The sequence below is a fragment of the Diadema setosum genome, chromosome 4 (assembly GCF_964275005.1).
Source record: "Diadema setosum chromosome 4, eeDiaSeto1, whole genome shotgun sequence".
Taxonomy (NCBI): domain Eukaryota; kingdom Metazoa; phylum Echinodermata; class Echinoidea; order Diadematoida; family Diadematidae; genus Diadema; species Diadema setosum.
In genome coordinates this window covers 14561095-14585636 of record NC_092688.1, presented here as the reverse complement: position 1 = coordinate 14585636, position 24542 = coordinate 14561095, and the positions used below count along the sequence as shown (strand labels likewise).

At 40.1% G+C, this 24542-nt stretch overlaps 1 protein-coding gene across 1 annotated transcript in view; it reads right to left on the bottom strand.

Annotated features, from left to right (window-relative positions):
* Nucleotides 1–8169: 8169 nt before the first annotated feature.
* The window catches only part of LOC140226907 (oxysterol-binding protein 1-like), a 114864-nt gene continuing 98491 nt past the window's right edge, over nucleotides 8170–24542 (bottom strand). The window contains exons 5-13 of the mRNA XM_072307336.1: nucleotides 19625–19748; nucleotides 18688–18832; nucleotides 17741–17887; nucleotides 13188–13433; nucleotides 12156–12377; nucleotides 11116–11211; nucleotides 10149–10324; nucleotides 9005–9225; nucleotides 8170–8326 (exon numbers count right to left, since the gene is read on the bottom strand). Coding sequence (XP_072163437.1) covers nucleotides 8184–8326; nucleotides 9005–9225; nucleotides 10149–10324; nucleotides 11116–11211; nucleotides 12156–12377; nucleotides 13188–13433; nucleotides 17741–17887; nucleotides 18688–18832; nucleotides 19625–19748 — 1520 coding nt within the window. The 3' untranslated portion in view covers nucleotides 8170–8183. The remainder of the gene's footprint in view (nucleotides 8327–9004; nucleotides 9226–10148; nucleotides 10325–11115; nucleotides 11212–12155; nucleotides 12378–13187; nucleotides 13434–17740; nucleotides 17888–18687; nucleotides 18833–19624; nucleotides 19749–24542) is intronic.

Here is a 24542-nt window from a genome sequence, read left to right as displayed (position 1 = left end):
GATGATTTCAGAGTAACATTCGTGCGTCGTTTACCGAACTTGCGAGGTTATTTTACGCTGTTGTTGCCCAGCGGGAATGCGATGATTTCATGAATCATTTCGGCTGTAATCTCATACAATGTACTATCGTTTCGCCCGGAAGGATTAAAGATGCGTTTTTTATCATCTGCCGAAAATCCCTTCGCATTGTATACATCCGTTCTTACAAAAATTGCGACAGGATTGCGTTATTCAACTATTTTTACGCTACTGTCACCAGGCGAGATCGCGATTTCATTAATTATTTCGGCTATAATCATACACTCGTATTTGCTAACCAGCAAAAGAACTGGAAGTCGGGACTACAAATGGAAAGGATACAATGTTGAGTTGCAAACGCATTCCGATTTCCATATTTGCCACGAGTGTCGCTACATGAAAAGTTTTTGAGTGCGTTATCTTTTGCGCTGTGGTCTGCAAAATATTACGCACGCGTGTGATCTCGCGTAAAAGAAAATCAAGTGATTATGTTTAATACATGTAATTTAGTAGGAACATCGAATGGTATTAATGTGTTGTTGTTTTTTTTTGCGTGGTTTAGAAGAAAACATGGAAGGAACCGTTCTCTGCAAAACGGGAAAAAGACATGGATAGCGTGAATTCGATTTTCAATGTTTCATTTGTCTCGTGTTTGAAAGGCGGCAAGTCAAGAAATGGTACCTCGTTATATCCGATCAAATTTCTTATGTTTTTCTTTATCATGATGCGCCGAAAATGTCCTCGTTATAACCGGAATCTCGTTATAACCGAACTCGTTATAACCGATTCGTTCTGCCATAGGTTTACACGCAAAGGAAAACGGGACCGACGCGATCACCTCGTTATAAGCGGTTCCTCGTTGTAACCGAACTCGTTATAACGGGGTTTCACTGTAAAGGGGACTGTGTGACTAAGGCTTTAGAGGACAAGTCCACCTTCATAAACATATGGATTGAGTGAATGCAGCAATATTAGTAGAACAGTTCAGTGAGAGTTTGAGGAAAATTTGGACAATCCGTTAACAGTTATGAATTTTTGAAGTTTCTGCTGTGTCACTGCTGGATGAGAAGACTACTACAGCTTGTGATTTCACATGTGTAGAACGATATAAATAAAAATAATATAAAGAAAATTCAACGTATTTTCACTTTTCTGGCATAACAAAAGAACACTTGACTTACCTCTTTCAGTACACATGAGGAATAATATAACCTTTAATATACATCAGTGACAAGTCTAGGAAATGTGCACTTTAAAAAAAAAAAAAATAAAATTTTGTGAAATTCTCTTTATATTTTCCTTATCATTCTACGCAAGTGACATCATACACTGTAGTAGTCTTCTCATCCAGCAGTGACTTAAAATGTACTTTAAAAATTCATAACTTTTGAACAGATTGTCCAAATTTTCCTCAAACTTTCACTGATGTGTGCTACCAATATTGCTGCAGTCACTCAATCCGTGTGTATGAAGGTAGACTTGTCCTTGAGAGTCTGGTATGAGGTCAGTGCCCTTTCCACAGTGTGCTCATTACATGAAAACCTCTCAATAAATGGTTTACTTGGATCATGCTACTTCCTTTTAGTTTGGAGGAAAACTTGGTAAGTTTAAATTGGTAGATGTACCCCTTTCCTACCATGCTCAAGAGTTGCTGGTATGTTACATATTCAGTGAAAAATAGCCAGTCTTGTGTCTCTTCACTTGCCAATAACAAGGATATAAGTGGTTTTTAACATTAAAGGCTCCAGTAAACAATGTTTTCGTTACTTAAAATCTAAAATGCATGATCCTCCCTGCTCCCAGAGCCTCTGATGCTGTAAAACCAGAAACATTCCTGGCACGAAACTTTTGCAAATTGCCACCGGCATTGAATGCATTGTGTAGACAAAATATCTTTGTGCGCATTTCATACTTTCGCAAATTTTGGCTCCTCGAGAAATTCACAAGTTTTCATGCAGTGTGAAAATTTCTGGTTTTACAGTACATAATTATATTGTGTTAATGTGAAGCTGTGGAAAAACTAGGGTTGAAAACACATTCCAAATGCTCATGAAAGCAAAATCTGTCAATGACTGGATTCAGTGTATCCTATTCAATATTTCCCATAGACAGTAGTGTTGGAGTTAACCATTCAGCAACAGTTCATTAGAATGGTGATATTTCTTCGTAGATCTCTTGAGGGAGAGGACAATTATAATCCCATTAAAGCCATCTTGTATGCTGGGAGTATTTTTATCATGCTTTTGAACATAATTATACAGCTCAGCGAAGTTATCTTGAAAGGAATGTAGGTCCTACATATTTTCTTTTTTTCATTCTTATGATAACTTGAAATCACTGTTTTGGCTTCCATCAACCCAAGAAGATATATATGATGTGCAGTGGCCCTCCATTCTCCCATGAGTTATATACAATATTAATCCAAGACGGTCAATGTGCACACACTTATGGTGCATTTACACCAAATCTGGCACGGGTCACAGAACAGGGTTTTTGCTATGGTGCGCCAAAAGGAACTAAAATTAATCTTCTGCTGTTGATTTTGTTGCTCTTGATTTTGACATAAGAATAACATTTTGGGTGATTTTTTAATCGAATTACTTATTCTATTTAAACAGAACCAGAGATGGTTCCTTTTGGCATACCATAGCAAAAACCCGGCCTATTGTCTGTACCGTGCTCGGTATAAACGCACGATTACACCACAAACAACACACACGGACAGGTGTTGGGAGACACATTAACAAGGCAGCCAGTTTGACATTATGAACAACAGTACACAAGTTGGGACAAAGTTTCCTTGTTTTATATTAATTTTTTTTAATACATTCATCATTCAAATACAATTTTCTTCTTCAATTTTTTTTTTTCTCTCTCTGTTAAATCTTGGTACATCATTACATCAAATAATGCCCCCAGCAACCCTTTGGGGCCGAGACACATTTACTACACTCATCCGAAACACTGGACAACCGCCATTCATAACACATGGAGAAAGGGAGGACTTACAAATCCATCAAAAACCCCAACATAATCTGGTCATCGTCTAGAACTAACCTCTCACAAAGTACATGATAAGAGTCGCAGCTTCCTAATTTGAAAAAGAGAAAAAAAAATTCTCTGTCAGCAGTTCGTCTTCAGGGCAAGGGGGGAATGTTTTCATAATTAGAAGAACAATGTGAGGCTATTGCCTCCTCATGTATAGCTGAATCCACATAGAGGAATTCAGCATACATTGTAGCTCCATATGTAAGCAACAACAACAACAAAAAAGTACTCTAAATGAAAAAGCATAATTAAAAAATGTATGCTTAAGTGCTTCTGGTCATAGCATTCTTCTTTTGATACACACTTCAGTACATAGTTGGTGCAGTGACATTTTTGGAATTTCGGCATATTATTCTTCCTTTGTGTCCTATCTTTCCCCTTTTTTTTTATTATTTGTGGCTGCAGCATTTGCTGTGAATGGAAGCACAATCTCCTATCAGTTGAAGGTAAAGAAATATCATCACCTGCAACCATTTTACATATTTTGTGCAAACCATACCAAAGACTCATGCCTGCCTAACACAAGAGGGAGCTCTTCCTTAGGTGTAGGAAGTGGGTGTGGGGTCGTGCAAAAGCCAACTCTCGACCGAAAAGGGCAGACTGTCGTATTTTGAAACTCTACCTTCTACCCCCTCCTCACAACCTGTAAGATATCATGGGATTACATTGCCGCAATAACAACTTTGTGTAGCAAGCTGCAAATGCATTTTGAAATATTACGTTGTGGGCAATACTGTGAAACAAGGAATGTTCGCATGCATTTTAATTTTGCAAATTTCGCAAGAGCCTGTTCAGAGCCAAGATTCGCGAAATTAAAATGCACGCGAAGGCTCTTGTCTACGCTATATGCACTGAATGCCAGATGCACTTCGCAAAAATTTCATGCCGTGAAAAAGGCCGTTGGCTCCAATTCGCAAAAAATTTCACACCGTTAAAATATCATGTTTTATAGTACTTGCTGCCATTGGTCAATGGTATTTGAGCTTAATGAGTATGCAGGTTAACCTCCAGTGGACCATTTTTTCTGATGTAGATATCACCATCGAGCCACATGAATTCTCTTTTATGGCAGATCCTACATTGTATTTCATAGATCAAATATTGCACCATTTTTGGAAGGTCATGACATTGAGGCTATGCACATCATGGGTAGGGCACCAACACTGATGCAATAATGCACTTGGCACAGTGTGCATTGTGCATTAAGCACAATTACAAGTATCTTTTCATAAGAGCGTCACAGCCACAATGCACCTAAAATTGTGCATTATTTGCATAAGCAAACACAGAGAAAAGTCCTGTCATCAACAGCCAATTTCTCCGCAGCCTGCCCTGTTCATTTTTTACACCTCGACATGCCTACAGAATGAGCGGAGATCAATTTCACATTTCTCAGCCAATTCATTTGACGCTACATGTATATACCGGCACATGAATCGATAGTCACCTTGTGGTCTGACTGGCAGTGTGTATAAACCAGTCTGATGTATTTCTCAATATATTATGGCACTTCAAGCACCCAGGCAATATCATTTTACATTCTCCAACTTCTCACATGGTAACAGCAGATTGTATCTTTCGCAATACGCCATTGACTGATTGGACTGACCAGCGGAAGCTGAGCAATTCGAGTGAAACAAAGACTTGATTCGGAATCAGCAGGTTACTATGGTAACGGCATCAGATTATTGAAGGGTTACAGGTTGAATATGCACACATGTTGACAATAGCTACTGACAGAAATGTTAAAAGGGTTTAGTGGAAATGACATTCTACATTTCTTGTCTTACTTTGGCATAAAACTGAATAACACAAGTGAAAATTCATGCGTGAAATCTACTCATCCTTTATTTGTTGAAAATAAGGTACACTCAAATTACCTCGACACAACTCTAACCCCAAATGAGTTCAATCAGAGTTGCTGCATTCCCTGAAGCCTTTTACGGTATTTGGAAAAAGTTAACGGGAGACAAAGGGTAAAATAGCACAATATAATGCTTCACATCAACTACCCATACTTTTTTCCATGGAATCTGCATCTATGATGATTCATGCCTTGTGTGCACCTATTATGTACATGTTGTGCATAATATTATAAATCTTGAAAGTACAGATCTACCTTCTCACCACTGCTGGAGTGACTGCACACACACAACACAGTTCTGCCACATTCATTTCCTATGAATGCAAACCGTAATATCTCACATATTTTCCCCCTAATCAATGCCATTGTACACATTTTGTCAAAATACATACAAACACTGTGCACTTGGTTCCTAATGGAAGAAATTAAGATGGTGATTGATAGCACAAAATATCTTCATTCTTGTCATCTGTATGCGTTTGTGTATGTGTGTGTGTGTTTACACTTGTAGCTGCCAGATGCTAAGCTGACGAAAATGCATGGAAATGAACAGATAATTACTGACAGCATGTTATTAAAGCAAGCACAGAGATTCAAATGTACCCTTTAAAACTGAAGAATGTATAACAGCATTTATATTTCAAAATTCCTAGATGGTTGTATTGCTTTCACATTCCTCCATGTCTTTACACTCGAGTTGTAAACTTACAACGGGCAGAGTCCGACGACGACGTAACGTCGTTCTCCTAGCAAACCCACACTGTGCTGGACTGGCAGAGGTAAGAATAATTTACAGGCCCGCGTAACAGAGAAGAGCACTGGGCGTGGTGGGGCGGGGTCACTTTGTGAGGGCATCCGACCTGCTCTCCTCCCTGCCTAAGAAACACAGTACAGTACACAGGCTAGGCAAGTCTTCACACACCCTACTCTATCCCCTTGTGACTCTTTATTTTTCTTTTTTTTTTTACTTCTAAAAATGAAGTAAAGAAACCCCCTTACCCATACAAAAAAAGAAAGAAAGAAAAAAGAAGATAAAAATACCATAATGCATTGTCCCCCAAAGACAATGATCTTTTTCAAGTTACCAACGATCCTCCACAATAATCAGAAAGTTATGACATATAAACTCTGTCTATTCCCTGACAGACTGAATGATATACTTGCTAAACAGTGCAGAGATGAATTGGCAAACCACACATCTCATATCTCACCTTTGGCTCATATAAAGTGGAAGGAGAGATAGAGAAAGAGAAGAAGAGAGATGGCTCTCCTTTCTATTTTTTTTAATAAGCCCAACTTTGAGAGACTTTATCGCTACTTTCCAAATGGGATGAGATATATTCATATCCTCTCCGAATAATTGTGTTTGGCATAACAGGTCATATTCTTGTTATTTTCTTTCTTCCGATAAACAAAAGGCTCAATGATTGAAACAGACTTTATATCAAAGAACAAAGTTGATTGGGTGACAGAAGGGATCAGCTCCCTGTTTTAGTTCTCAGTTCCTCCTCATGAAATTATAAAACAAATAATGAACCAACGATAATATCACTTTAACTCCCAACACACAGCCATTCATCACTCTTCAGAAGCTTAAGTCTTCCTATCTACATTTCTTGCTACTCGGGGGGGGGGGGGGGGGGAGGAATATCACAAACTGTTCTGGAGAACACAACATCTGTGCTTCTCAGTAAATACAATACCACAAGGGATCTCAACACTTTATTCATATCCCACATTCACTCTGGATACCAGCTCTTCTAATGGAGTCATACAGCAAAGAATGATCATGGGTGGATGGAATACTAAAATGCAAATCTGCAAAGAGCTGGGGTACGGAAGTGAAGCCTATGACTCGTGTTCATGGGTAGAGGGCATGTCATATTATAAAGTACTCCTCATAATTTGCTATGGAAAACCTACAAGAGGCCCTACAGAGTTCCTCCAAAAAAAAAAAAAAAAATAGAATAAAAAAAATCTTGAAATTAAAACGAGCATAATCAATTGTAGATATTCATATATTCATATACATATATATTCATAAAAAAAAAAGAACCTCTCTCATAGAATTTTGGTGTGTAATTCTATACAAATAGATTTAATAAACACTGGTTATAACATGTACATTCTTCTCCCCATTCAGCTCTCCACAAAACGCAAAGATACGTGTGTTTTGGAGCGTGTTTTTGATACGCCGTATTTCAGACTGCTCTGTAATATTAAACCCACTGCCCACTCACACCTGGTAAGCCCTGTGCAATGCCTATGCGGATTTCAGAAGCTAGTAGACAAGGGGTTAAACCTCCTTTTTGACAGCTGATGGGAGACAGTGGAACAAAGACTCACCACTCCACTGCTGCCTCTGCCTCTGCCTGACTCATCATCATCATCATAGAAAAAAACAAAACAAAAACATAATACCTCCAGTGACACTTTGTGGCGGGGGCATTAAAAAAAAAAAAAAAAAAAAATCTCTTGCATGTTTTCACTTCTCAACAAGCTGCATTCCATACTGTCAGCTGTGTATAACTTGTCACGTTTTTTTAATGAAATATTTTTTGTGGAGGAAAAAATCTGCATAAGCCCCGCACATAAACAATTACACCATTACTTCTACACCTCTACAACACTCACCTCGTCTTGAAAGCTTCCGCTTTCTTTAGTCTGACAAAAATGTATCATTTCCACACAGTGGATCTCATCAACTTAAAAGGAAAAATTACAATGATTAGAGATCCCAACAGCCACGGAGTATAGATTACGATCCCCTCTTAGCATTCTCATCAAAATCACATCTCGACACCTCAAGATCGGGTTTTGGATTCCACTTTCGCAGTGCCAACTTCGGCATTGGCAACCTCCATGCGTCGTTCCGTGCTTGTTGTATTTCTTGAGAATTTGAGGAAAGCTTTTCTCGGTCTTTATACGATTCAGGCATTTCCAATGATGCCAAGCAATGAAGATTTGCCACCTCTCCACACGGCAGCACGATACTGTAACTGGCAGGGGAGCAATGAACAGAATGCAGTTCGTTCACACCCCCTGGGATCGCAGATGGAAAACTGAAAGTGACGATGGTTTTTCTGCAATCATTCCTTCATTCTTCGACAACGTTTTCCACAATTTTTTTTCCCCACAATTGTTGGCATGTTCTTACATCATTTATTAGAGTGGCCTAGTTGAGAGGTGAGCAAGAGAGAGAGAGCGTGAAAGAGAGAGAGAGAGAGAGCAAAAGAGGAAAGTGAAGCCCACATCAATATATATCTGGACATTGGTTCCAGTCCTGCTTGGCTTTGTTCTGCCAATAATCTCCCCTGTACGTGTACGCCATGCCCTTGGTGATAGGATCCATACGACGCTCAAACCAGACTGGTCTGTATCCCTCATATGGCTTGCCTGCAAAGAATTGTGGGGGGGGGGGGGGAAAGGGCAGAGAGAGAGATTGAAAAATAGTTCTAATATTTCTTCTCCTTGTGGAATGCATAGACATTTACATTTACATTTACATTTACATTTACATTTACATTTACATTTACATTTACATTTACATTTACATTTACATTTACATTTACATTTACATTTACATACCCTTTTTTGATTACATCTCAGCATTTCAAATTATTTTCAACTTATTTAATCAAGAAGCTGACAGTATGATTAAACTTGTAAATTAATTTTCTGTATTCTGATAAATTGACTAATTGAAATTGAAAACCATCAAAAATTATATTTGAATTCAGTTAAGTACACAAAAAGTAAGGTTTTATGTAGTGCACAGGTACATACACAACAATCAAGGGTACACAACAATTAAGGATAAACATTTTCAAAATTTCCCATGAGTAGTGTGAGATACTATTTGCCTACATGCAGGCCCACATATGCAAGAATGGGAAGGTGCATTATAGACCCCTAAGGTAACCCTAGGGCCTTCAGAGGGTCCTGTTTCATTTGTTTTTTGATACTCTGAACAAACCGTGTGAAATGCATTCCCCATTGAAGCCGTTTATGAAAACACACACGCAGGCACACAAATTGCCACGTCCGGTAATCATTCTCTCGCTGTCGACTAACCTGCTTCTGCCGCCGCGGCCGCATCTGCCTCCCGCTTTTTCCTCTTGGCCCGCTGCTTCTCCTCCAGCCGCAGCTTCTCCTGGTTGGCCTCGTCCCAGAAGCCGTCCTCCATCAGCCGCTGGTCCGGCCGGTGGCGACTGTCCGTGGGCGCCACCCCGTCCTCGGGCTCGTTCATCGTCACCGCCAGCTCGTTGAAGTTGTACATCAGCTCGGTGTTTTGCCTGTGAAGTTACGGTGATTACGACATGTACAGGAGAGAAAGAGAACTTAAGTTTTCACGTGACACTTTCATTTTAAAAGATTAGATATATATCAGAAAAGAAAACATAAAAAAACAATCATTAAAAAAAAATCAACTGAAATGTTCCCAGCCAAACCAACCAAGAGAAAAATGTAGTGTAAAAGATATATGCATGAAGAGATGGATAGACAGAATGGACCAATACAGATTGATGCAGATAGATGGATACATGCACACAGATAGAGATTTATCATTTAGGAGCAGAGCAGCAGCATACACACTTTCTGAGTGATAAACACAGTGAATATACAATGATGGGTGCATTTTCTAAGATTGAAACACCATACTATAGAAAGCTATTGCTACAAGTACATAGACATGGACATGTATTCTTTGATATGATGTAAGTTTCACAAGCACTGTGGTATCTAAATGCATCCATGATCTGTCACATCCAGTTTGATATGATGACATCTGGAATTATCTTCCACAGACCATGACTTCCATCCTATTCTCTTTGTTGCCCATTAACACCTCCCTAACCTGAAACTTTCTTACCTCAATATGACAACAGCATTTCAATCATGAACTCCCACAAGCACTAAAATCTTGCACCAACACCTTATTATCTGTCAGACATCCAGTTTGATATAATGACATCTGGATTATCTTCCAAATTCCATGACTTCCATCCTATTCTCTTTGTTGTCCATTAACACCTCCCTAACCTGAAACTTTCTTACCTCAACAAGACAACAGCATTTCAATCATGAACTCACACAAGCACTAACATTTTGCGCCAACACCTCATCATCTGTCAGACTAACCACTGCAGTAACATTTAATGAATGAAGGGACAGAATACCACTGAAGTGGAACTTCACCAATCTTCACAAAACTCACATAGGAGGGTTCCTCTGCCAGAGGACCTTGGGTTGCCCCCTCTCGTAGACCGGCTTGCCCGGACCCGACTTGTCCGTCGTGATGTGAAGGACCTTGGCGTACTCCATCTTCTTGTCCCACGTGCCTGACAGCACAAACTTGGCCATGTTGTTTGAGTCCATGATGACACCAGTCACCTGCGGGGCGAGAGGAGAGAGGAGGGGTAAATAATTGCACCCCTTCCGGCATCATGTGACTCGTTACTGGGATTGGGGAGGGATTGGGGGCACATGCAAGCACACACAATCTACTTTTCCTAGCTCAACTCGCGTATATTTGAAAGTTTGCCCATGTTGAAGATCTATAGAAACAACAAAACCCAGCGTACATACACTGTATACAGATCACGGTTAAATACTGTCTAAATTGGTATCTATGGTTTAATCCAATAGATCAGACTGAAACACGTAAACACCATTTTCTGCTTGATGCTTGAAGTTAACCATGATGACAATCTCTTACTTCATACAGATTTTGGTTGGACCTGCTGAATACACAAAGCACAAAATAACTTTTACTACTTAAGATAAGGGAAATTGAAGTAATGACAGAGCTATGCACGCTGCACATAAATGTAAAACAACAGATGTTGACTTGGGCAAGTGGGAAAAGGTATCTGTGAAGATGTGGATCACAAATTTTCTCTTCTCCTAGTGGCAGACAAAGAAACTATTGCTTGACTATAATATGCATATTGTGGTGTACTTCAATGCCCAGACACAAAATATTCACATCATTGACTCTTATCTTAGATAGAATCCTTCAATTATGCCTGAATGACTATATGCACGAGGTGGAAACATTTCTTTTCCATTCATTGACACAGGGGATAAGAGTTACAGTCATGATACATGAATCCGTTTGCCCTTTTCACATCATTAAAGGAATCTTTGCTCAAGTTGTTCTCTCGTTTGAAATGCGGTCTTACCTTCCTCGGTATATCTCTTGAGAAATAACTGGTCTGCTTAAAGTTGAGTCTACACACATCTTTGGTTGTATGGTTGAAGAGTTCACATTCACCAGACTTTAGTGGCGCATTGGGAGAAAAACAAATGCAATAGTGAAGTTAATTTAATACCCCAGCCATGCACATGCATACAGACACACATATACAGCATAAAGATATCATTCGACAAAGAACTGATTTAGCTGTAATCACGATATCATTTACTGACAGTCACCAGCATATAATGGGAAAAGGGGCTATGCCATCAAAATGTCTTTTCAAGAACATATTGAGAGCCTACAAAGTTTCAGCAAAAGGAGCCACACACCATGTAACTATCACTTTTGTGTTGGTAGTGTACTTGAATACTCATCCACATGTTACATTTCAGCCACAATATCCTCCAGACAATCAATCCAAAGTCAGTACAACAGGATCTCCCTACTACAATCCCTTCTATGCAGTAACAAATGCCTTCAATTGTAAAAATAAAAAATAAAAAGACTTTCTGCGTGTTTGTTTCTGACTGTGACAATGAGGAGCAGCAGAAGAAGATGTTGAATGAACTACACACGCCAGCTAAATGTAAGATGTAAACTGACCACATATAGATATGTGATCATGTCTTGAACATCTTCTGTGAGTGGATACTAGCACAGGAAATATACAGCTGGCTTCTGTAACTCTTGTTGTTGTTCTCAATATCAATACTACAATTGTCATCCTCACCATCATCAAAATTATTTCCATAATTATGTTCTCATCAATGGACTGACAGCCAAGCTATATTTGATTTGATTTTGTTTAATTGCAATCAGTCACAAGTACACACCAAGGGAAGCGAAAGCAACACAAAATGCCTTCTGTTACCAAGGGCACTTGCCACCGTCTTGTCTGCCATCCCAAACTTCTCCTTCTTCAAAACTCTCCGTTTTTACTCATGAACATTTCTATGATACATCTACTAAATCCCCCTGAAATGGGGGTATGAAGGAGGGGGTTAGGAGGCAACATCCACTGACCTGGTCCACCCACAGCTTGCCGACGATGATGTTGTGGACGGTGACGGTGACCCGCGTGTAGGTGTAGTGGCTGCCGGACTTCTTGAAGGAGATGTGGGCCGTGCCCTGGGGGAAGATCTGCAGATACTTGCCGCGGAACTTGCTGCTGATGGTGGTCTCCATCCACAGCGTCCAGTCTTTGCTCTCCACGTGGAAGGCTGCGGCAGGTGGGTGGTGACTCACCTGGAGTGATGGTGGTGGTGGTGGTGGTGATGGTTTTTGTGGTGGTGGTGGTGGTAGTGGGCAACAAGGGGAAGGGGAAAAAAAGGAGGTTAGGGGAGGGGAGAGACAGGGTTAGGGGAGGGGAGAAGAGGGTGGGGGTAAGAGAGGTGGGGTTAGGGAGGGGAGAAGGGGTTGGGGAGGAGAGGGGCAGGGTTAAGAAGGTGAGAAAGGTGGGGGTTAGAGGAGAAGGGGGAAGGTAGAAGAGAAGGAGAAAGGATGCATCAAAGTGTGATCGAATAGAAACAATTTACAAGATGCTGTCTACGGCTTCTGTAAAAAAATATGTATATTTGTAGATCATTACTGCTGTTTCTTGTCACATGGATTTTCTTTCAGCTGATATGCATGTTTTCATGAACAGAGAGCAAATCCAGTTCTCTCTCTGAACAGGGAAATGCTACTACCTTGAAAACACTTCCCTCCTAGTAAATCCACAGCCACTTATGCACACAGAACCTTTGTCAGTTGTATCATTCATTATTGGGAAATAGGATTGATTAATCAATTTTTTTTTGCACTTTTACAAGTTACTATGGAAGAGAAATCAGTTTGCAATTCCTGTCTTTAATTTCCAGATTGCCATACTAGAGATGTAAAAAAATCACTTCAGAGTTTGCAATACAGGCAAACAAGTAATCAATTATTACTGAAGTGAAAGATTTGCACCTGCATCAAAACATGAGTCATCTGTCTGCATTTCATATCTGCTAGTGAGCAGTCTCCCACTTTAGGGAAAGAATGATGATAAAAAGAAGATCACCGGCTATTCACCTGTTCACTTATTGCTCTCCATCCCAAGTCGTCTGTCCGATCGCATTCGAAGGTCTCTCCGAGGAGAGGGTTGAACGGCTTCGTGGATCGTACCGACGTCTCGGCATACGCGGAGACGATGAAGGCCGCCACATATGCCATCTCCTCGCACGTGTCGTCGCACTGGGCAGCCATGTTGAGCAGGTCGCTGTACAGCATGTCTTCTGTTAGCCGCTGCAGCATGGACAGCGGTTCGTTGAAGTTGACCTGGAAAAGGACAAAAGGAGAATGCCCCTAAACTGAAAATCTAAATGATAAGAACACAAGACTCGGGTAAAAGGGGGGGGGGGGAGAGAGATATACCAAATCCTCATTTGCAGGCACTGCACAGAGCATGGAATGTTTCTACTTTACTGCTAATGTACAAACAGACGATAATATAAATCCATTCATCCATTCATCAATCCTTAACAATTAACAATCACATGTATACCAACGCACACACATACACAAATGAGGTTGATTAGTTCGCTGCAGTTAAATCAGAAGATAGTGCAAATCATCTCATCTCCCTCAGCTCAAGGCCACCAACTTGCATACTTGCAAGTTGGACTTTTTTTCAACATTTTTTTCATAATCCTGAAGAATTACATCATATTAAGAATAATACTTTTAGTTTTCAGATATTTAATCTGATTTAATTTGACTTGATCTGATTTTGATTTGATTTGATTTCTTAAATGGTATCACTATATATCATGTTCCCTATCTAAACTTGGGAAATTATAGTAAACACCACTGATATCTTAACAGTCACCATTACTTAAAGAATATCACAGGATCTTTGTCAAATATTGATACTGATTTAAGGATTTTCACTGACACATGAAAAAACAGAATGAAAACCACACAACAAAGGAAGCAAGTACTGGACAATTTTAATAATCACGAGATATGAAACTCGTCACAATGACGAGTTAGGTGATACGCTTGGGGTCATCAGATGTTGGTCATCTGTGATCAACAAAGAAAAGAATGTGATATAGGCACCTTGAAGTTATATTGAGCGTGCATGCGAAACCGTTTCTCTAACCACTCGGCCACGGGACATCCACGGAAATGGTAAGACAAAAAAACAACAACAATGTATAGATATAACAGGGGGAAAGTGAATGCCCACTCAACTAACGTGGCCGCGTGAACATCTATTGCACTGCTAGACGGAAAAGCGGCCTTGTAACGACTGATGTCGCTATGCCATTTCTGGCAACTTGGGAAAAATACGTCCCGCAGACATAAAACCTATAATCGGCTGGTTTTGATACCTTGCCTTTAATCACAATTTTCAGTGTAATGACGTCATCAAATTACAAAACAATGACATTGTCTTGAAAGACAATTGTTCAAAGTACAACACCTCAGTCGTCGTCATTACATACTATGATCGGTTTGACAAAGTCAGCCTGCAAAATTTTGCTGCAATCGAAGCAATGTGGTCTCCAACACAAAAAAGAGGGATATGGTGTGTGTGTGTGTCTGTGTGTGTGTATAGGTGCGTTTATATACGAACGTGATTTCTACATGGACGAATATGTAATACAAAATTGAAGAAAAAAAAAAGTAAAATAGCTAAGTATTTTGTTTCGTGATCTCGTGGGGTTCGAACCCGCAACCTCACGTCTCTGAGACGTCGGCTTTAACCACTCGGCCATACGTCTCGACGAGAAAATATGAGGAACGTAAACTTATGTATGTGAAAGATGAATGAGGAATCGTTTTGTCCACATTCCATTCTCATTTTCAGTTTTAAACTGCAAAATTGTCAACCTGATGAGGAGATTTCAAAGAATAAAATGCATGATTACTGCAGCTTATTGTCTCAGCTACAACATACTAAAGTTTCAGAGGAAATGAAGCTAAATCAGCTCAGATAAAGGTGCTTAAACGTTGTCAAGTCAATGCATGGTTTTAAAAAAAATCACCTCCCATAGACCATACACGTAAACTTGTCCAATTTTGCGTCTTTACCTTTAATCACAATTTAAGGTATGATGACGTCATCAAATTTCAAAACCATGACATTGACTTGAAAGGCAAATGTTTAAAGTACAACATATCTGAATTTGGGATAATATTGAGCTTAAACAACAGAGATACGAGCAAATGAATGTTAGAAACAGTACCTCAAAAAAATTAATTCCACTTTTTTGATTTCAGATGATGATATGATGACTTCATAATGTATTTCGGGAAATATTGATACTTGAAACGTTATTTCCAATTCATATGCTTTTGTAATATGCAATAAAAACATAGGGTCAACAGACTTTTTAAAGAGCTATGGCGAAATAAACAAAGACATGTTTTTCGCTATATTTCCACATAGACGCGCACACGAAATTTCAACTTTGACGCCAGCGCATTCCTTTGTTATAGGTCAAAATTGATCGGAAATCAATGGATATTGTTACTTAATGTATCAGGAATCCAAATCTGTAAAAAAATTTGCATTTTCATGTTGCTTATGCGCACTGCGCGCGAAAATACGCGGACGGAAGCGTACGCGCGGAACGCTTAAAATTGTCTGAAACTTCGAGATTTCCCATTGGAAAGTTCTTTTGAGCCTTTTAAAAGTTTGACGCGCGCGTACGCGCACGTAATGATGTCCTAGGTAATTAGCATCAAAATGTAAGATAGAGCGTGACCTTAACTTTATGTCCACCGAAAATGATACAGAAATGACCTTTAGTTATGAAGTTATGATCGATCATGTAACGTGGTCCGAAAATCACAAAATGGCGCCTAGATGACGTCATAGATATGTTACTGTCATGAAAACCTTATTGTGGCTAGATTTTGTCATGAGACATGTTGACTGAAAATGTCATGTTATTTCGTAATGTCATTCTTGAGATATTGACGACACAAAATTGTCCAGAAAGAAAGAAGAATAAAAAAAAATAAAGAGAGATTTTGACAATCACAATAGGTGATACGCTGATAGCGTATCACCTAAATATATCTACAACACACATGCCTTTGACCTGAACAGCTTGCCAATTTACCAATCATGCTGAATACTTCCAGATTCATCGAACCCTTCAGGGCCTCATTACAAGCTGATTAGCACTGTGTTCAAATGTAAGCACACGATCTGGTGGTAAAAATCTGTATATCTTAGTGCGCCCTCGACAGAGCTGTGTATGCAATGACCTTCTAACGTTGGATCGGGTTTCATGCCTGACTCCCGATCACTAATGCTCATTACTCATGCATTTATTCGCAGAGTCAACTCTGGAACCACTGGAAGAATATCAATGACACTGACCTAGATATGCACACAGCCAGGGAAACCTTGGGGTGGGCATCTGACTGGGTGCAAGAACTGACTCGTGGGACTCTAAAGTGCCACTGTAATGGCGGGTTTCTTTACAGTATTCAGGGCTCTGCTAAAGGTATGATTAATGGATACTATGTTTCTTTGACATCATTCGCACCTACAGCGAGTCTACTCCTTCACAGAAATCTGCAAAAGCATTGTAAGTCCACTTGCACAGAAAAACAGTCAAGAGGGTATTGCAAGAGGGGCGTAACAGTCAGGACATAAGCTTTAAAGATGGTTTGAGTTTAACCTCGGACATCACTCTTTGTGATTTTCTAGCATTTACACAACCCCAACTTTGCATCAGATGTTAAATCTGTCATCATTTAAACTAATTTGCTATTACTCATTCTCTCACTTACATGTGCACAGCATTTTACCCCTAGATGATATGCATAAATTCCTTTGGGAGTAGCCTCTTCTAGTAAGAGTCCTAATGCCATCAATTACGCCATCTTTCCAGTCAAGCCTTGCAAATGAAGATGGTTCCCAACTTATCAATCATTTTCTCAACACTTTTCTTGAAGTGTTTCCTCACCTAGAATACATTCAATATGAAAAATCTATGTGTTTTCTCATGTATGAGTTAAATATCACATACATTAATTTTGCACATACAGTATGTCCCCATAACCCCCCCCCCCCCCAAAAAAAAAAAAAAAAAAGAAACAGATTTCCGCATTGATAACTTTCAATATGATTAAACTGTCTGAATGCTATTTCAGGGTCTAAAAATATAGCATCTGACCTACATTTTTGCAAAAAAAAAAACAAACCCATTAAATTTGGTTAAATGGTCACAGAGAAATGGGGATCCTTGTAAAGCATGTCATGAGTTTGCTTCTTCCAAGTTTAGCACTTGGATGCTCTTGGAACTGCATATTAATGTGTGAACACCATGGACAGAACTCGAAGTGAAGGGATTCCTGACATGCTCTACAAAGATCTTCATTTCTCTTTGACCACTGAAGCAAATCGGATGGGGATTCCAATAGATGTGGGTAATAAGTTATAGTTTCATACCCTGAAATTGTATTTGGATTGATTCCATATTCTAAATTTATCATTGTGGAGGCTCAGGTTGTAATTTGTGGGGGGGGGGGGGGGGCATACGGTATAATCATGCCAAGATTTTGTTGCATTGATATCAATAACAGAATGCAGAAATAAAACTGAGCTCAACTGAACTTACAGGCATGGGTATCCTTGAGAGCTCCTTGCCAATACAGTTCTTGATGATACTCCAGAGGCTGAGGCTCTGGTTGGGCTTCTCTGGGATTTTCTTACGCCTCTGCCTGGCCGTCTGGGGCGCCTTGGGCCGCGGCCATCGGTTGGGTAACTGGAAAGAAAGGGGAAGGGGGGAGGATTCAGCACCTTATCATTGAACAGGAGAAGGTTCTATTCATTTACCTCCTGGTATAAAGAACTGGTGGTGTGTTCATACCCAGGAAAGATAGGGAATGGGTGTTACTGGTAACAAACCTGATCACACACTCATACAGATATGGGATTGTCAAAAGTAAAAAAAAATAATGGATAACCAAGCAAATAGTAGACAGAAAAGTAATGCAGTCTCATATGGGAAATCCCATATGAGGTGTTCCTAAAGTCATTTCAACTGAACCACTTACTTACAGAAAGCACTTCTGATATAGTCTATACAGACATGGTTTCTGATACATGAATCCACAAAAGAACACTGGATTTTCCCTTTATCCAATTTCCCAGGAGGAAGCGACTGTATTCAGTACATGGTCAACAATGTGATGTTCCCTTGAAGCATCTATTCTTCTACAACCTATAACCTCTACTCCCCTTATACTGAAGTGGACAATGCCTCATGGACTTTATGACAACATAGAAACAAACTTTGAGGGGCATACTTCATCCTAATAAGCACATACACAGATACATGATGACTTCATCTGCAATGAATTTAACTGAACCTGACTGACATGCATCAAAGATTAAATGCCACACAAAGTAGGACTGTACAAAATATCTTTCTTTCTTTTCCTAGGATTGAAGAAAGAGTTTGGGATGTTGGGGAAAGATTGAGAGGGGGTGGGGAGTGGTTGGATGGGGGAAAGGGGGGTCGGAGGATGGAGGAGGGCAGGGAACAGCACGTCTTCCACTCACGTCGTTGCCGTCATCTGCTGTGTGCACCTTAACCATGGCCTCAGGCTGCATCTCTTCCTCACTGCTTGCCTCTGGGTCCTCCCCACTCCGCCCTATCACCCCGATGCTGTCTGTGCTGGCCACACTACCACCGCTAGCTGTTCTCCTGTCGCCACGGAAACGGAAACGAGAGCAGAAAAAAAGGATAGGGGGAATTGGAAGACACACACAAAACAAAGGTAAGTCTATCATTTACCATTCATTTGGGAAGTCAACACTGACAAAATCAGCTTAAGTCTATGTTGAGTGAGCCAATACATATTTACAACCATATGTAAGTGGGGGAAGGGGATCCTTCTAAGACGGAAATGAAAGGCAACAACAAAGTCTTACGTAATTTATGTTTTGGGAAAAAAAAAGTGATGGAAGTTTAACTGTCATAGAATCAACAAGTAAGCAAGACATTCTCACATGACTATCCAAAGTTCTCAGTTACACGGATGCAGTTCTATACTCATTTTCATGTACATGGTATATTCTTGGTCTTTTTTTTTGGGGGGGGGGAGAGGGTCAGAAAGGAAATAATTGTACAGGCTTTGCTTTTCTTCTGCAAGTTCCTTCCATATTTACTACAATTTAGTGCTACATCAATTTGCAAATATGAAGATAACAATAAAAATATTATGTGTATGTACGTGTACGTATATGCAGGATGTATACCAGTTGATTATTTGGTTCATTTCATCAGGGAGGTCTCACCTCCCTGATTTCATGTGCATTTTTGTATTTACATTATTGTATCATCTTAATATGCCTTTTCACCTGCTTGTGCAAATGATTGTAACTTTGTAAAAATGTTGTATTATTTTGACACGGAAATGAAATGAAATGAAAGATCTCTTCACTTAATGTGGCAATAATATAAGACCTGTGTGATAGCATCAAGGCCTAGTCTCACCTGTGCTTGCTGAGGTTGTCGCGGGGAAGCTTGACCGTGGTAGTGAATTCCAGCTTATCTACTGCATCGAAGAACTCATTGTCCTCGTCATCGCTGTGTTCGTCTTTGCGGACTTCTGAATTGCCTGGATGGTTGGGCACACAGAGAAGGAAATTTGACTGCAATGACATCACGGCATCATAATTAAACTCAGGAGATGTCTCTAAAACTACGACAATTTTCTGAGCGGAAATGTTTACAACAAAGGCAGATAGATGCATGCCGCGGCCATTTGATGTCCATGGGGACATATGGTCAGGATTAAATTGATGGACAATCAAGTTTCTCCCTTCCCTAAGCAAATTACAAGGAGGGAATGACTTGAGAATCCGAGCTCAGTAAACATTAGGACCACTGAAATCTGACAAACTAAACAACAAAATGAATCTGTAAGAAAACACACTGTAAGAATAAGTATGATGAACTTTTTCATGAGAGAAAAACTTAAGCGCTGGTTAGCTGAGAGCATACTTGATGAGGGCGACAACACTCTACAGACAGTCACAAAAGCTACATGTCCTCCACTAGTATTGCATTTTACTAGAAGATGCTCTCGACTTGTAGAACTGACAAATCCCTCATTACCATGTAGACACTGAACTCGCTCTGATCACACAACCAGAAGATTACAGAACATGTTGAAATAGCATTTTCATGTATAGCATCCTGCGATGTAGAAAACAATTTGCCAACACAATTAATACTCCGTGAATGCAAGTCTCACGGTAGGGCCCTGTATGCACGCCAGCATGGAGGGCGCACACACTTTATGTGTATACATTTGAATTCATGCTGTACCATTTGGAGGCAAGCGAGTGGGCCCAACAACTCTCCACGGGCAAGTAGTCTTTGCAGCGGTCAGATGGGGCATCTCTCCAACACGGCAAAACTGGACGTGGCAAGATATCCACTAGAATTGACACTCGGGAGCGAAGGGGTCAATTGTCCGGATGACCGATGATGGTCAACTAAGATTCCACAGGCTACTGAGTTAGAAATTCTATGTACAGCAGACCGCAGCAAAAAACTGAGTCAAGAATTCGGTCACTGACACGCGAGAGGAATAACCTCACAAGTCCACTGATTACTGACAATACATGGGTTGAACCGCAATACTCTGATTTGTTTGACCAGTGTCATGGCCATTTCTTTTTTTAATTACACGTTTATCACAACGCTTCCAAAAGAGGCATTGAATTGGGTAAAAAAAAAAATCCAGTACGGGGATGGTAAAACTTCACGGACAGAAAAGTGCTGATCAGACACTTAGATGAGATATGCTTCTGCAATTACAGAAGGAAAAGAGCATTAACATGTGCATGAACGACTGTGAGCCAGAAATGTTTAGTCGCAAGGTGGAGTACCAAGTGAAGTAAAGCTGAAAGAAAGGACTGCCCTCCTCCACGTACTGCTGTCTACAAAGTTACGATCTTCAAACAAAGAAGCTCCACAGAATCACACCCGACTTTAATATACCGGGAAGTCAAGCCTACATTCAGCATATGTCACGTCACCGCTAATGACGGTGTGGAAAGGCAACTTGCAGCAAATAACATGATACAAATAGATACGAGGTTTCCAAAAGAGCCTTACACTGATCTCATCCCAATGATAAGAGGAAGAAAAATGAGAGAGAGAAGTTAATTTGTGTGACATTGGCTAAAAATGCTTCTTGCACACAGAGATTTGACAAAAGAAAAAAAAAAGAAATTATGGCTTCTACCACAGAAATTGTATTCTTCCCACGTTGCAGTAACTGTGACTTACATTTGGAGATGATCTTTCCACTCGATTCTTTGTCCCTGATCTAAAATTAACATCCCCACCACTTCCTTCATTAACACACACACAATGCACAAACGATACTTTGGTATGAGGGCGTCAGTCAGAAGAAATTGTGTGTAGGAATTGTGTGAGGTAACTATGGAATTGCTTAACCAGTGAGGCACAGCCAAGTTGGTGTGGACTAGATTCCATAGTTACTGCAAGCACACTATTCATTCTGACAAACAAAAGGAGACGGGCATCATTTGTTTTATAGTACAGTAGACAGATTTTTGCCTGAAATCCATTGTTTTAATTGTTTTTCTGACAATTAGATATGCTGGACAAATTTACTAGATACATTTTCTTTTGGCTTGCCATAGTTGGAAACAATGTACAGGAATTACTGGATGCATGGCTAGCCAATCTCTTGCTACAATGTACATTGTAAGTGCATGAACTTTTGCTACTTGTTATCACAGGATGCATAGCTAGCCATATCTTCCCAAGTGTGCGAACGCTCACCAAGTGCGTGAACTAGCTTGCTACAAGTATACATGCAGCAGCATACAGTGTCAATTGTAAGTGATTATTTCACTTTGAATGTGCTGCTGGTAGAAATTACTGCACGGCTCTTGACCAATAAAATTGCAGGATTTTCTTGACCAGTTCTAGAATGAAGTCTTGCTCCTGCTCTTCATCCCTTCTACCTGCCTTTAATGACCCGTTGAGGACGGACTGATTTTGCTACAACACGCATTTCCCATAGACACCTGCCCGAGTATACTCGGGACTCGTCTTCAACGGGTTAACTGCATTGCTAGAGTCCATGTTTCAGCAATATGCACCCTTCTCACAGAGAGATTACCCATGGTACCAGTACACAGAGATGCAGTGATGGAATACTGTAAAGCAAGATAACATATTCGGGGCATAAAATTTTCACAAATTGGAACCAACAATCTTTTTCGCCACATGAAATTCTCGCAAATTGCCACTAGCATTCAATGCATACAGTGTAAACAAGAACTTTAACATGTATTTGAATCTCGCGAATCTTGGCTGTCGTGAAATTTGTGAAATTAAAATGCACGCAAAAAATTTCTGGTTTTACATGAGTCCATATTGATATACAAACAGTGTTGTGGTGAGGTGTCTCAGTCGGTTGCCCGACTGCCTTGCAATGAAACGGCACAGGTTCAAGTCCCAGTGAGTCTAGAAGCGCAATGCATTCTCATCTTTTCTATGTTTTGCTGCACTATCTTTGGTACATAGAGAGATCCTATAAAACGGTATACGACCGAGCGCAAACTTTGTAAAGATTCATACAGTCTTGCACATAATACAAGCCACTCGTTATCCAATAGCTTGTCTTTGCTTTGGGAACGACTGTCATTGCTTCAGCTTTGCACTTGTGGGAAAATCTTGAAACTTTGGACTTGGGCATATCAAAGTTTGGCAAATCAGGAAATTTGGACACATTGCTTTTTTTTTTCACTTTATACAATTTAGGTTCAGCATGAGAATTCAATTATCAGAGTGAGACAGTTAGAATCTAGTTAATTGCATGAATTTCGAGCTGACTGCATGAGAGTCACACTACAATTTTGTCCCTCATGACACTTTGAGAAGCCTCCATGGACAAGTTAGGTAGTAGTACAGTGAGGTCTACCACATGCCCCATGTAACACTAGAAAAGGCAACAGCGATTCTAGAGGCTATAGATGCAAGAGGAGTAATGGCTCACACTGTTCAGTAGAGTTATCTCACTTGTGGTGCCAATATGCTGGGCAGCTTGTAGTAACTATTTCTACTGGCAAACAAGTAAATGACAAGGTACGTTTTCTTCAAGCCACAATCACTGTTGAACCTACCGTGCATTCGGCTGAGAGGTTCTTCCCGAGACGCGGCGTCTGAGTATTCCGTTTTAAAAATATTCCTACACGATCCCCGACCAGCAGAGAGGAAAATGACGCACCGCACCAAAGACACACAATGCCGCAAGACTCGTTGAGGAAATCAGTAACACTGCTCCCACGCAATGATTCCCTTCTATCGTTTGTCGATTGCGAGGAGTCACATGTCATCACTTCAACCGACTCGCCTCATACCAAACCAGGCCAACTGGACGGTTTGTGGGCAACAAACTTTTTGCGAGTTTTGAGAGTTCTTGGTGTACAATGGAGCTGTGGACAAAGCAGTCGTTTGTTTTACTTTTGGACCGCTGCAGACAGGAAGTGTGGCACGGACTGAACAGGAAAATCACTTCCTTCCTCCTTACAGAAAGTGAGTCTGATGGTTTGGAGTTGACATTCTGGGGTGGGGGTGGGGTGGAATTAAGGGGGTGGGGTGGGGAAAGATGAAGGAGGGAGGCTTGGGATGGATGTCACAATTTCTTTTGCAATTTAAGGTGCCGGATATCAGCAGAGACTTAAGTTTTCTTTCAAGACACCATAACACCATGACAGACTCCTGTCTTCTTCTCAATGACATGGGAAAAATGCTAGACTGTATGGAAATTATGGTCTTTGATAGGGCTAAAACAAAATGTGGGAATGGTCATATATTCTATACATGAATGCATAAACTTTCTATAAAGGAATCTAGCATTGGTATGCTTATAAGTGTCCCATTCAATCCAGTTTACAACATTGCTTACGAACTAAAACAAGCAGTATGGAAAACTTTGTCTTAAAAAGATGTTGTAAGAGAAATTTTGATTTAAAATTTAAAGATTATACTTCCAGATGTGATGAGACACATCTTTGGTTGTGAATACAGTACACATTTCTCCCTGACACATTCACTGTGTGTCACAGGGCATCTGTCTGAAAATTGTTTACAATTAAAAAAGCTTAAACGTCTTTGGTCTCCCTGAAAATTAATTTCATTGAGACCGTCAGTGTCATGATGTGTATTTTTTTTTTCTTTCTTTTATAATATGTGTGTGGGTGAAATTGTAGGGTCACAAGCTAAAAGGTTTCAATTCTCTGTAAACTTGATCTGCAAGCATAAAAAACATTTGAGTCGAATCGGCTCTGGATGAAATACGTGTGGAATGAGTCATCAAAAGTCTCCGAGTATACAATGTCAAGGCAATGGCAGGAACCACTGG